The sequence below is a fragment of the Phalaenopsis equestris genome, unplaced genomic scaffold, assembly GCF_001263595.1.
Source record: "Phalaenopsis equestris unplaced genomic scaffold, ASM126359v1 Scaffold000694, whole genome shotgun sequence".
NCBI lineage: Eukaryota > Viridiplantae > Streptophyta > Magnoliopsida > Asparagales > Orchidaceae > Phalaenopsis > Phalaenopsis equestris.
The window spans coordinates 235,000-246,753 of record NW_018165134.1 but is presented as its reverse complement, the minus strand read 5'-3'; the positions used below and the strand labels follow the sequence as shown (position 1 = coordinate 246,753).

The window sequence follows — 11,754 nt, the reverse complement described above, 5'->3', positions numbered from 1 at the left end:
TGATGTGGGATAAAGTAACAAACACTATTAAACAAGTACCAAAAGATGTGCTTGGAGAATCAAAAGAAAAAATATTTACAAATAAAAATAGTTGGTGGTGGAATAATAATGTGCAAGAAAAGATAAAATATAAAAAGTTATGTTATAAAAATTGGTTGAAATGTAAAAGCTTAGAGAACTGGAAAAAATATCGAACGGCCCGGAGGGAGTCTAAAAGAACAATCTGTGATGCTAAAAATCCTGCTTTTAATGATCTTTATAATAGATTAAATACTAAGGAGAGTGAAAAATATATGTATAAACTAGCCAAACAAAGAGAAAATAAAAGTAAAGATTTAAATTTAGTAAAATTTATTAAAGATGAAAATCAAAATGTACTTTTCTTAGGAAAAAATATTCAACATAGGTGGGTGAGTTACTTTGATAAATTTTTTAATGAAGTTTCTGAAAATACGATGGACCTTAGTGATTTTAATATCGTGAATAATATTAAAACGTTTCATTTTTACCGTCGGATTAGCAAAAAAGAAGTTAAGGAGGCTTTAAAGAAAACCAAGGGTGGAAAGTCTGTAGGACCTGATGATATCCCAATTGAAGTGTGGAAATATTTGGGAGTTTCTTGGCTTACTAAACTTACTAAACTCTTTAATATTATTTTAAAAACTAAAAAGATGTCTGAGAAAACAGGTAATCCTTCGCAAAAATAGGGGAAAAAAAAAAGATCCTTACTTTAATTTATTGTTTCACCTATATTTTAAAATAATGTCTTTCCGAAGCGCATGTAAGAGATATAGAAAGCTCTATGCATTTGCAATCCCTGCTTTATTCTTAACTGATTTTTCATCCCTTAGATAAATTTTGCGAAGGAGCTCTCTTTATAACTATAATATCAAAATACAATTTTTTAAAATTAGATCATTTCCTTAATTGTTTCATCTGTATTGTAAAATGAATTGTGCAATTGTTTGAGAGAGAGAGTTATAGAGAACTCCATATTTTCACAATACCTACTTTTCCCTTCATTTCCCCCATCTTTTTTCACCCAAAAAACAAAAAATCAGCTCATCCATCACATTCCATTTTGCACATTAAATATCAAATTTATTTACATAGAGAGTGTGCAGGAGTCTAAAGGCCTTCGTTTAAGTAGAACTAAAACTGAATACATGGAATGTAATTTTAGTAGTAATAGCTCTAGTGACAGAAGTGTGACTTTGGGTGATCAAATTATTAAAAGGTGTGAACGATTTAGATATCTTGGGTCCGTTGTCCAAAGCGATGGTGATATAGATGGGGATGTTAATAGTAGAATTCAAGTTGGTTGGTTGAAGTGAAGGAATGCTTCGGGTTTTTTGTGTGATAGAAAAGTACCGCTAAGACTGAAAGGAAAATTTTATAAGATGGTGGTGAGACCTGCAATGCTCTATGGCGCTGAATGTTGGCCTTTAAAAGAGAAGCATAATAATAAGTTAAGTGTTGCCGAGATGAGAATGATTAGGTGGATGAGTGGCTTTACACTTAGAGACAAAATGCGGAATGAATATATTCGTGATAGGGTTGGTGTAGCTCCTGTGACGGATAAAATTAGAGAAAGTCGTCTTAGATGGTTTGGTCATATTAAACGTCGACCATTGGATGATCCGATTAGGAGAGTAGATGTTTTAAATTCGACTAGTGTTAAGAAAGGCAGAGGTAGACCTAGGAAGACTTGGGCTTATTGTATTAAAAATGATCTTAATTTACTAGAACTAAATGAAAATATGACACTAAATAGGACGCAATGGAGAAAAATGATTCATGTAGCCGACCCCACGTAGTGGGATTAAGGCTTTGTTGTTGTTGTTGTTGTTGTAAAAGGATTTCAACATGTTGAATGCCGAAAGTGGGGCATTCCTTCCCATTGAATCCAATTACTACTTCTAGATTCAATAGCGGAATGGAACTCCCTCTTCAAGAGTAGTAAGAACATTTTCCCCCCACAATAAGAGTTTTAGCTTTTTGGGGAAATGGGTTCGCATCTCTCCTGAGTCTCGGCAAAGTGGTGTGGCTTCTCGCTGCGGGCTCAGTGTCGTACCCCAACCTTACTGTCTTGGTGAGGAGCTAACATGAGTAGTTTTTCTGTTGTTTGGCGGAACCACCCTCATCTTCGTCCTCTCTTTCTTTTGTTCTTCAAATTCTCCTGTAGTGCGGGGGATTTGAAGAATTTGGAGGATGCGAAGAGGGACTGAAGTTCTTTGGTGCAAAGTTGTTGAACGAGAGTCAACAAAACTCCCACCCCCTTCTTAATTTCTTGCTAAAAAAGGATGCGGGGCGGGCGTACCTTCAGCCTTGTTTTCAAACTTATCTGTATAATTGTATTTTGTTTCGAGTATTTATAATTGTTAATTGAAGAAATAAGGTTGGCCATCATTTCTCCTTTCATATGTAGTAACTTTATATTTGCCTTTTGTTATTTGTAAGAAGTCTCTTTCTTCGCATTATTCCGATGTTGTGATTGTGGCTGATACAATAATAAATAATCATATTTTCCATTTCATCTCTTAATCCTATGGAAAGGAGGAAAAGGATGAAGTTAACAAATCATAAAAGAATCATTCGGATATGCATCTTTACCAGAAGGAAATAACAACAACTCATTCACTTTCATCCAAGTCTTGGGTGCCTCTGGTTCCGAACAATATTGGGAAAAAAATTGAACAATCCTCCAATCCGAGGAGTTTTCAACTCTTCTGAGGTTTTATGCTCATGCTTGGCTCTAGGCTAGTCTCATCAAGGTCGCCTGAGGGTCCGCAACGTCCTCGGAAGAGTAGTTCCCATTCTATCCAAGTTATCGACTTTTGGGCAACCCGATGATTAAGGATGAAATAAATTCGTTTGTTATTCTCTTAAAAGGCATGTATCCATAGCAGTGATTAATTAAGCAAATATAGTTCAAGATCAATTTATCTTTGATTGTCGAATTATATGTGTCGATGTTGATAACAATAAGGAAAAAAGATTTTTAAATCATCACCACTCCAACTCTTGGGGATCTCCGTTCCGGAACATGTGATTAAACAACCTCCAGGGTCCATTTGTTCTCTGATTATACAAAGACCGGTCCATGAAGGCTCAAATTTCATGAGGGCCTGATCACGAATCACAGGATCTGCCTTTTTGAGAATCAGATCTCTATGTTTGAAATGTCACTCTTTGATCCTGATGTAATAGTATTATCATTTTTCACTTGACTTCTTGTTGCAAGAAGGTTTGGTTCTGAAGTTCCTTAATACACCAAAATAATGTGTTATTTTAAGTATACATTTTATACCCATTTTTGGTGATAGTGCACTTTAAAGAATAGTATTTTCATATTTGTGTTGCAGGTATATCAATTTAAGGTATTTAGAGTAAAAGTAGCAAAAATGAGAAAATTTGAAGCAAAAATAGCAAATTTTGTGATTCTGGCGCCTGAAATGACACTTTACACAGAACTGACGCCTGAAGCGCCATTATATAGAGAGGTGGAATCTGAAGTGCCAGAACCCAAAACAGCGCGGACTTAAGCAACTTGGTGCCTGAAGCGCCAAAATCAGCGCTTAAGGCGCCAGAGATGACACTTTATGAATTAAAGCAGTTCAAGACAAATTTTACGCAAATTTTGAATGCTTCAAATGTTTCAAACGCCCATGTAGAGATTCAATGCATCTAGACACTTTGGAAGACCCTTTAATGAAGGGATATGTCTCTTGAATAGATGAACATGACTTTTGGGATTCATAAGGTGTGACTTTCGGAGAGAATTTGGGAGGGAATTTTGAATTCTTTTTTAGAGAAGGCAACCACTAATAAAAGAGATGGGAGTCTAGGGCATAAGTGGGGTGGTGTGTAAGAGTTCAAAGGAGAGAGTTCGGTGGAGAAGAGGGTGGTGAGTAAGAGAGAGAGTGAAGGACTTGAAGATTTTCTTTAAGGGTTGTAAGAGGAAAGGGAAAATGAGAGATTTATTCTTCATTACATTTCCAAGAGAGAATTGAGAGTGCTTGTAAAGAGGAAAAGTGCTTAAAGAGAACTTCTAGGGATATGCTTGAAAAAGATTGTGAGATAAGTTGTTTCTTTTATTTCTTTGTTTTGTAAACTTGTTTTTATTTATGAAATCAGAGTTTCGTTGTTTCCTTCTCATGAATTCTAAGTAGTATTCTTTATCATTCTCCCTACTTATTTGTTATGATTCAAACTCTGATCTTCATTTACTTTTCAATTTGGCCAATTGAAAGGTTAAAAATTGTTGAGACACATAAGATCCAAAAGGGCTATGCTTTCTACAACAAGGTAAGAGTCAAATTCAATTTCACGGGTGAGAATGTAATCCATGGGGTTGAGTGCAAATAAATAAGGAAATATACTTTGTTGGAGCAGAATTGGAGATTTTAAGGTGACAGATTAAAATCCTTAATTTGGTATAATTGATTGGAAACTAATGCAAAATTGTTAGCCCTCAAGCAAGTGAGAAGTGGGAGTTCTGGAGTGAGAGTCAGTATCCTCCCAATCTAACCATGAAATTAGGTACCAAACTTTGGATTAGTTAATGTTCTTTATACACTTGAGAGAGGGTGCACTTGAAAAAGGGTAAAGAATAAGATTGCTCCTATTTTACACAATACAATTATATATATAATTTTAAATGATTTTAATTTTTTCACAATCTATATACTCCTTGTAAAAGGGAATGATGTTTTCTTAAATCTGAACTCTTCGTCACAAAAATTTTATTTAATTTTCATAAGTTTACTTTTGAAATTTAGCAAATAGTTTAGTTAACTTAGTCTTTTTAACTGCATTTTACTTAGCAAACACGCAATTACTTTAGATTTAAATTTCGTACTTAAGTTTTGTAGTTTGAATTATGTTTTACATTATAGTCAAAAGAATTTAGTCATAAGCATTTCCAACTACCCTGTGTGATCGATACTTAGGACAGCATTAGAGCACTTTATTACTCGAGCGATACGTATACTTGTGTTATTATTACGGGTTTTGCAGTTTAAAGATTTTAAGAGATAAAATTATTTTTACTAAATTTATTTTTATTTGGATGAATGAAATTGAATTGCATATTTATTATTAAAGCTGTCGTGTGTGTTTTGTGACATTGAAAAATATTTACAATAACAACACACAACAAAACCACGCATCATTCCTCTAGAAGTAGTAAAGAATTTTGTAGACCTTCGTCATTTGATTCCCTCAATTTGTCAAGTTCATATTCCTCAAAGTTAGTTGCAATGAGGATCATGAGACTATGTACATCATATTATATTGGAAGGAACTCATTTTATCCCAAGAGAAAGGGCAAAAGGTGTTTGCCCAGTGGCAGTTGTGGGCATTGCACGCAAAGCTTACAAGACTGATGGTAGCAACTCGAGCCAATTTCCTTAGTCTCCATCCTGTTTTTTCTTAACTACAGTTAGGATGAGTTTGTTAGCGGCTTCTAATTGGTCGTTGCTACGAGGATGATGAACAGAAGTAAACTTAAGCTTTATCCCCCGTCCGTTGCAGAACTGCTTAATTCTCTTGTCCGCAAATTGAGTTCCATTATCAATAATGATGACTATTGGGAACCCATATCTGCATATGATGTAGCTCCATATGAAATTCAGAATTACCTCGGTGGTGATTCGGATCAGGCGCTTGGCCTCAATCTACTTGGATAAATAGTTTATCATAACCAAGATGTACTTGTGTTGCCCTTTTCCTTGTGATAGAGGCCCAATGAGATCCATTCCCTAGACCTCACATGGCCAAGTGTTCTTTTTCAGTTGTAATTTATGAGAATATAGTGGCTTCACTAGGGCGAACTTCTGACACTTTTCGCATCTCTTCGAAAATAAGTCTGCATCTTTACTGAGAGTGAGCCAGAAATAACCTTGTCACAATACTCGGTTGGCCAAAGTTCTTCCTCTGGAATGGCTCCCACATTCCCCAAAATGCATTTCCCATAGGAAAATTTAATTCCTCTTCTTTAATGCATTTAGCAAGAAAGAGGCAAAATACCTTCGAAAGAGCTGTCCGTCGACCACTACGTAATGAGCAGCTTTAATCTGAAATCTCCAGAGGTGTTTAATACTTGGGGGTATTACTCCTGTGGAGAGATATTGCAGATAGGGATAAATCCAACTCCTTGTTTCTTGTATCTGCAAGCTCATCTCGTTAACTCTATCCATGGCTGGCCTATGAATAATCATAGTCCATTGATTGTGAATGATGTTTCCCCGAGAAAGAAAACCAATGAATTGATTCTTTGATAGGTCGCCCCGACATTCTTTAAAACGAATGACATGACCTTATAACAAAAGACTCCTTCCTTAGTAATAAAAGAGATTTTTTCTCCATCTGCGGGGTGTATCATAATTTGATGGTAACCGGAGAAGGCGTCTGAGAAGCTCGTTACTGAATATCCTATAGTGGAATCGACCAATGTTTCAATCCTAGTTAACAAATGACTATTTTTTGGGCAGGTTGTGCTCATATTGGTAAAATCAATGCACATTATACATTTGTTGTTGGCCTTTTTCACCATAACCACGTTAGCCAACCATTTGGGATATTACACTTCTCGTATAAAACTAGCATCCAATAACTTCAATATTTCTTGTCGAACAGGTTCCGCGAGCTTGTCAGCTGATTTACATATCTTCTGTTTGATAGTTTTAGCCTCGGGGTTGACATTTAAACGATGACAAGCCACATCTATGTCTACAACCGACATTTCAGAAGGACTCCAGGAGAAGACATCCTTGTGACTTCGAAGGACTTCGATGAGGTGGTATCGGTGCTCTTTGTCAAAATCTGTACTTACCAAAGAGGTTTGGTTTGGCTCCATGGTGAATAAAGGGATGGACTCTGAAATGTTAGTGGATTCAAGCTCTTGACCTTGCTTTTGATCTAGAACAAGAAGGTTGTCTCGTACACTTTCTATCGCTCGTAGATAACAGGTTTGCGACTGAACCATATCACCGCGGACTGTGACCACTCGTCCCCTCACAAAGAACTTAATTGCAAAATGATATGAGAAACTATTGCTTTGGATTTGTTGAGGAGTGGTCTACTGAAAATGGCGTTATACGCATTCGGTGCTTCAACTATGATGAATTCCACTTTTGCCTCAAAATGACTGCCTTCTTCCCCCCATATGACAGAGGGGCGAATCTGCATGTTTCTTTCCTCTCCCCGGAGAATCCATTCAGAGGCCTGGAAGTCGGAGCTAATAGGTTCATTGCAAGCCCCATTTTATCGAAGAAAGTTTGGAATATAACGTTCACAGAGCTTCCGGTATCAATCAGGATACTCTCAATCTGGAAACCCTCTATGATGGCGGTGACCATGAAGGCTTCATTGAACGGATTACCTCCAATAAGCAGATCAGCGTCTCTGAAGATGATCAGAGGATGTGTCGATGCAGTCAGTCGAGCGGACTCAACAAAGTAATTGTCTTTGGGTCTAACCTTTTTCAAGATCAATCTTTGTGTGGCTTCGGGCCCATCACCCCCGAAGATAATGAGCATGAATCCTTGGGTCTGAACGACTCTTACAGGAGTCGGTATGCTGCCTCCACCCGTGGCAAGTGTTTTACCCTATCTCTGATTTTGCGCCTCAGGAGCAACGAATACTTTTAGTTTTCTATCTCTGATGAGTTCTTCAACAAGGCTACTAAGATGGCGACATTCTTCAGTATCGTGTCTGTGGTCCTGATGGTATTTGCAATATCGATTAGGATCATGAGCCTGCACATTAGTTTTCAAGGGAAAAGCTTTCTAAAATATTCCTTTCCTTATATGGCTTCCACAATTTCTGTCATGGACACTCTTAGAGGTGTAACTTCAGTCGGTGGCGGAGAGAGACGAAGTATCTCTTGATTGACTTCTGGTATCTTGACAACTAACCTCATTAATCTACTTTGGTATTCTGACCGGGATACTTCACATTCATCTTTAGCTCTCCATTTGTTTGAAGCTTTCAAACCCCTCTAGTGATAATGCTCTTAGTCATGTCATTCTTCATCTATATTCGAAGGCAGTGAAGAACCTACATGTGGCCGAGCCTTTAAGCATGAATATGCTTGTTCTCGAGTTCCAAGAGCTTAGCCAGTGTCCTTGGTTTTCTGAGACCAAGATCATAACTGAATGGGCTCTCACGCAAACCTTCAACCACTACAAGTCATCCAACCGCGGGTTCCAAATCATGTATGTTTAACATTTCTCGCTGGAAACGTAAGATGAAACTCCTGAGGCTTTATGTAGACTTTTGACATATCCTCAAAAGAGCTTGTGAACTTTTTGATGGCTTCTGCGCACTTGTAAATTAAAACAAATAGTTGCTTAAATTCTTCGAATGCAGTTATAACCCCTGCAGGTAAGTGGTTGAACCGGCATAAAGATGATTCCTTCAACATCATCAGGAGAAAATGACATTTCATTGCATCACTTATCCTATGTAAGCAGATAGTTGACTCAAAAGAAAGATATATGATTTGTAGGATCAAACTTTCCTTATCAAGAATTTAAAGTTGGAATCTTAAATTTCTTTGGCGTTTAAGCTTCTGAAATCTTTATTGAGAAAGGCCCTTCTGCAACCATATGTTTTTTGTTTCATCTTCTTTCTACAATATTATTGGAGAAAAGTTTTTGTTTCCTTGATGATCTTTATTTTGTATCATGAGTTAATGAATTTGACAAGGATCTTCTCCTTCTTCTAGGTTCCTGCACTGAATCTGTTCTGGACTTCTCCTCCTGGTCCGAAGAATTCTCCTCATAATGGTGTGTTAGTACTTGTTCAAGTGTTGGGCCGAGTGCTCTCCTGACCTTTCTTCGCAATTTCTGAGTTGGCACAATTTCTCTCCTGACCCTTTTCGGTGGTAGGATTCCCCGTTGTCTTATCTCAATTTGAGGTATTTCTTCGTGTGGTGTCTCTGGAGGTAACATTCCTGGGTATAGTTCCTCCATCATCGAGCCACCGACCTAGAGGATCCAATATGAGTTCTTGTTCTAGTTTTGGAATGCTTCATTTAAGCCATGCACAACCTTTATCACTTGATTTCTCGTTTCTTCTACCTACTGGCACATATTCCCTGGTGATATCCATCATTCTCACTTACAACTTTGAAATGATGCTAAAGAGAATCATATATTCAAGATGTAAATGTGATAGCCACGCTCACCGCACCGTTCAGAATGTTGAATCCTTTATTGGGACGTAGGATCCCATATTATCCGTAATATTACACAATCCAAAATAAAATCCTGAAATCCTCCAGTATCAAGAGGGAAAAACAGAAAAAAAAGGGGAAAAAGGTCTCAGCGGGAGAGGGTGTCCTTCTCCGCCTTGTGCCTTCTTATATTTGTATTTTAGTTGCTAACAAAGAATATATATATATATATCCTTTGTTATATATATATATATCTCTCTCTCTCTCTCTCTATATATATATATATATATATCCTTTGTTAGCAATTAAAATACACATATAAAAATATATGAACTCCATGTTCATCCTTGATGCAAAAGTATTTATAAGTTATTTTTATTAGGATGAGTGCATAAAATTAAAAAATACCTAAGCTACATTCTGCGAATTTCAATTTTGAGAGCACCAACAAATTAATCATGGGCTTGAAATCTCAATACAATGAAATAATAGCGATCAAAATAACATACCAAAATCGAAGGAATAGATAGCACAATCACCAATCCAATTATTGCCTGCTACCTTGTCAAGGTACTCGATGTCATTTGCGCTGACTTGACCAGTGATAAACTCAGGACAGGAATTTGATTGGTTACCACTCAAACCTGGCCAAGTTCCAGCTCCTTGGCAATTAAATACACCCAAAATTCCAGTAAATTTGTTCAGATTCCAGATCTTCAGAAGACTGGCACGCATAAAAAGCAAACTTTTACTGCAAAAGCAGACTTTCAACAAAATTATTCGTTATTTGATCTATAGATGTTCACCTTTTCCCATCGGTAACTGGGTCGCTGAACAAACAATCCCGAGTTGGCCGGCCAGGATAATTGGCTCTCAGAATTGACCCATCCGGAAGTACAAGCTTTTTAAGCAGATCAAAATCATGCTCATTAACTTTATCACTGTAAAAATCTATTAGGTTTTTACTTATTAGCTAAAATTCTGCTTCATAGAATGAAACATGTAATAAAAAAAAAGCCAACCTGACATAGATTCCACAGCCACCTAGAGCTCTTGCTTTGGCATGGAACTCAGCGGCATAGTGAACGCTCTGGAATAAAAAAATGAGTGTTAAATTAAAATAAAGGAATTTCTTTATATAAGGATAATATAGTGTACGTCAAAGGAAGAAGTTCCATCTCACATAAAACATATCCCAATCTGGGACGAGAATCTCCCCAAGGAAAATGCTGTTGAAAGCCACAGCAGCAACATGTCGTGTCTGTGATGTCAGGTTTCTGGGCATGTAATCATCTGATGCCCTAGTGACGGCACCTGCCTTTGAGCTGAAACAATAATTTAGTTGGCATTGATAAATTTGTTTTACAAGTTACTGTTAATCATTTCATGCATTTCTGAACCTGTAAATAGAGTCTGTACTCTGACCCATACAACAAATAATACTGTTGTCCTGAAAATTTTTGGAGATTGACTTTTCAAGAGCTTCTTGGAACCTATGAGTTAGGGAAACCCGACCACCATAGCCCGTTCCCAATGTTTCAAGGATATTTTGGACGTCAACTTTAACTCCATCTATGTTCTGTGACGCAAGATAGGCATGTAGGTCATCATAAAATTCATCAACTTTGTTTGGATCAATCATGGCAACACCATACTTCTCCATGCAATCCATGGACAAATCTCTAGAATTTGCAAGATTTCCTGGAGATTGCTCTGGATATAATAGCTTTGAATTGTATTTCTTTGTTTCTGGTGCATTTGGATGGACTCCTCCCCAATATCCCATCAGGGCATGCCATACATAGACATATCTGAAATTTCATCGACATTACCAAAAATGGATCTAGTTTAAATGCATAAAAAGTCAGGAGAGTTTTAGGGAATATATACTTTACTCCAAATGTTTCCTTAATAGCTGTAATGAAATCCTTGAAGCCATTTGTGGTTCCTTCTGAAGTTGGGTTATCACCCCTAAACTTGCTATTCTCTCTTATGCTGACTAATCTGCCCCCGAAACTGCTGAGTTAGAATTAACATGAGAAATGAAAAGTTGATTGTTCTAAAGCAGTAAGGAAAAATGACTCCGGGGACTTACTAACAGCCTTCAACTATTGGTTCACCTTCTTTCTGAAACTCATTCGCTACATCTTGCCAGCCATCATCTATAATTAGAAATTTCGCTGGAGTGCCTCCTTCAGATAAACTAAAGCAGATGAAACAACATAAATTTTTATTTTATTCCAACGGTTCTAATCAATGGAGTTAAATTCATCAATGCTTAATGATCTCATTAGGTATGTGGTCATTACGTTTAAGAAAAAACATTGAATAAAAAGGTGAAATGCCGCAATGCCTGTTTAATCCCATCAAGCATATAATTTTAAGCTACTTAAGAAATAAAAGGCTTTGCATAGTCTATCTTGTTTCCTAAGCTTTTCAAGGTTTCGCAAGATTTCAAAGGAGATGCATAAAGTATCTATTCAGTTACCCACAGGTTGTAAATGTTTATGCGAGTCTTTTCATACATGTGCAGCTTAGACATTGCGCAGAATCTAGAAAATAATTTCAATTAA

General features: G+C 36.9%; 1 protein-coding gene across 3 annotated transcripts in view; it reads right to left on the bottom strand.

Moving 5' to 3' along the window:
* LOC110030286 (probable galactinol--sucrose galactosyltransferase 2) overlaps positions 1 to 11,754 on the bottom strand; it is a 52,827-nt gene that overhangs the window by 20,709 nt on the left and 20,364 nt on the right. For 2 of the 3 annotated variants that reach the window (XM_020732926.1, XM_020732928.1), the window contains 7 exons: positions 11,277 to 11,384; positions 11,072 to 11,200; positions 10,582 to 10,992; positions 10,365 to 10,506; positions 10,204 to 10,271; positions 9,988 to 10,122; positions 9,691 to 9,905 (listed from right to left, as the gene is read on the bottom strand). In XM_020732926.1, coding sequence (XP_020588585.1) covers positions 9,691 to 9,905; positions 9,988 to 10,122; positions 10,204 to 10,271; positions 10,365 to 10,506; positions 10,582 to 10,992; positions 11,072 to 11,200; positions 11,277 to 11,384 — 1,208 coding nt within the window. The remainder of the gene's footprint in view (positions 1 to 9,690; positions 9,906 to 9,987; positions 10,123 to 10,203; positions 10,272 to 10,364; positions 10,507 to 10,581; positions 10,993 to 11,071; positions 11,201 to 11,276; positions 11,385 to 11,754) is intronic. The other variant, XM_020732927.1, reaches the window with a different exon arrangement.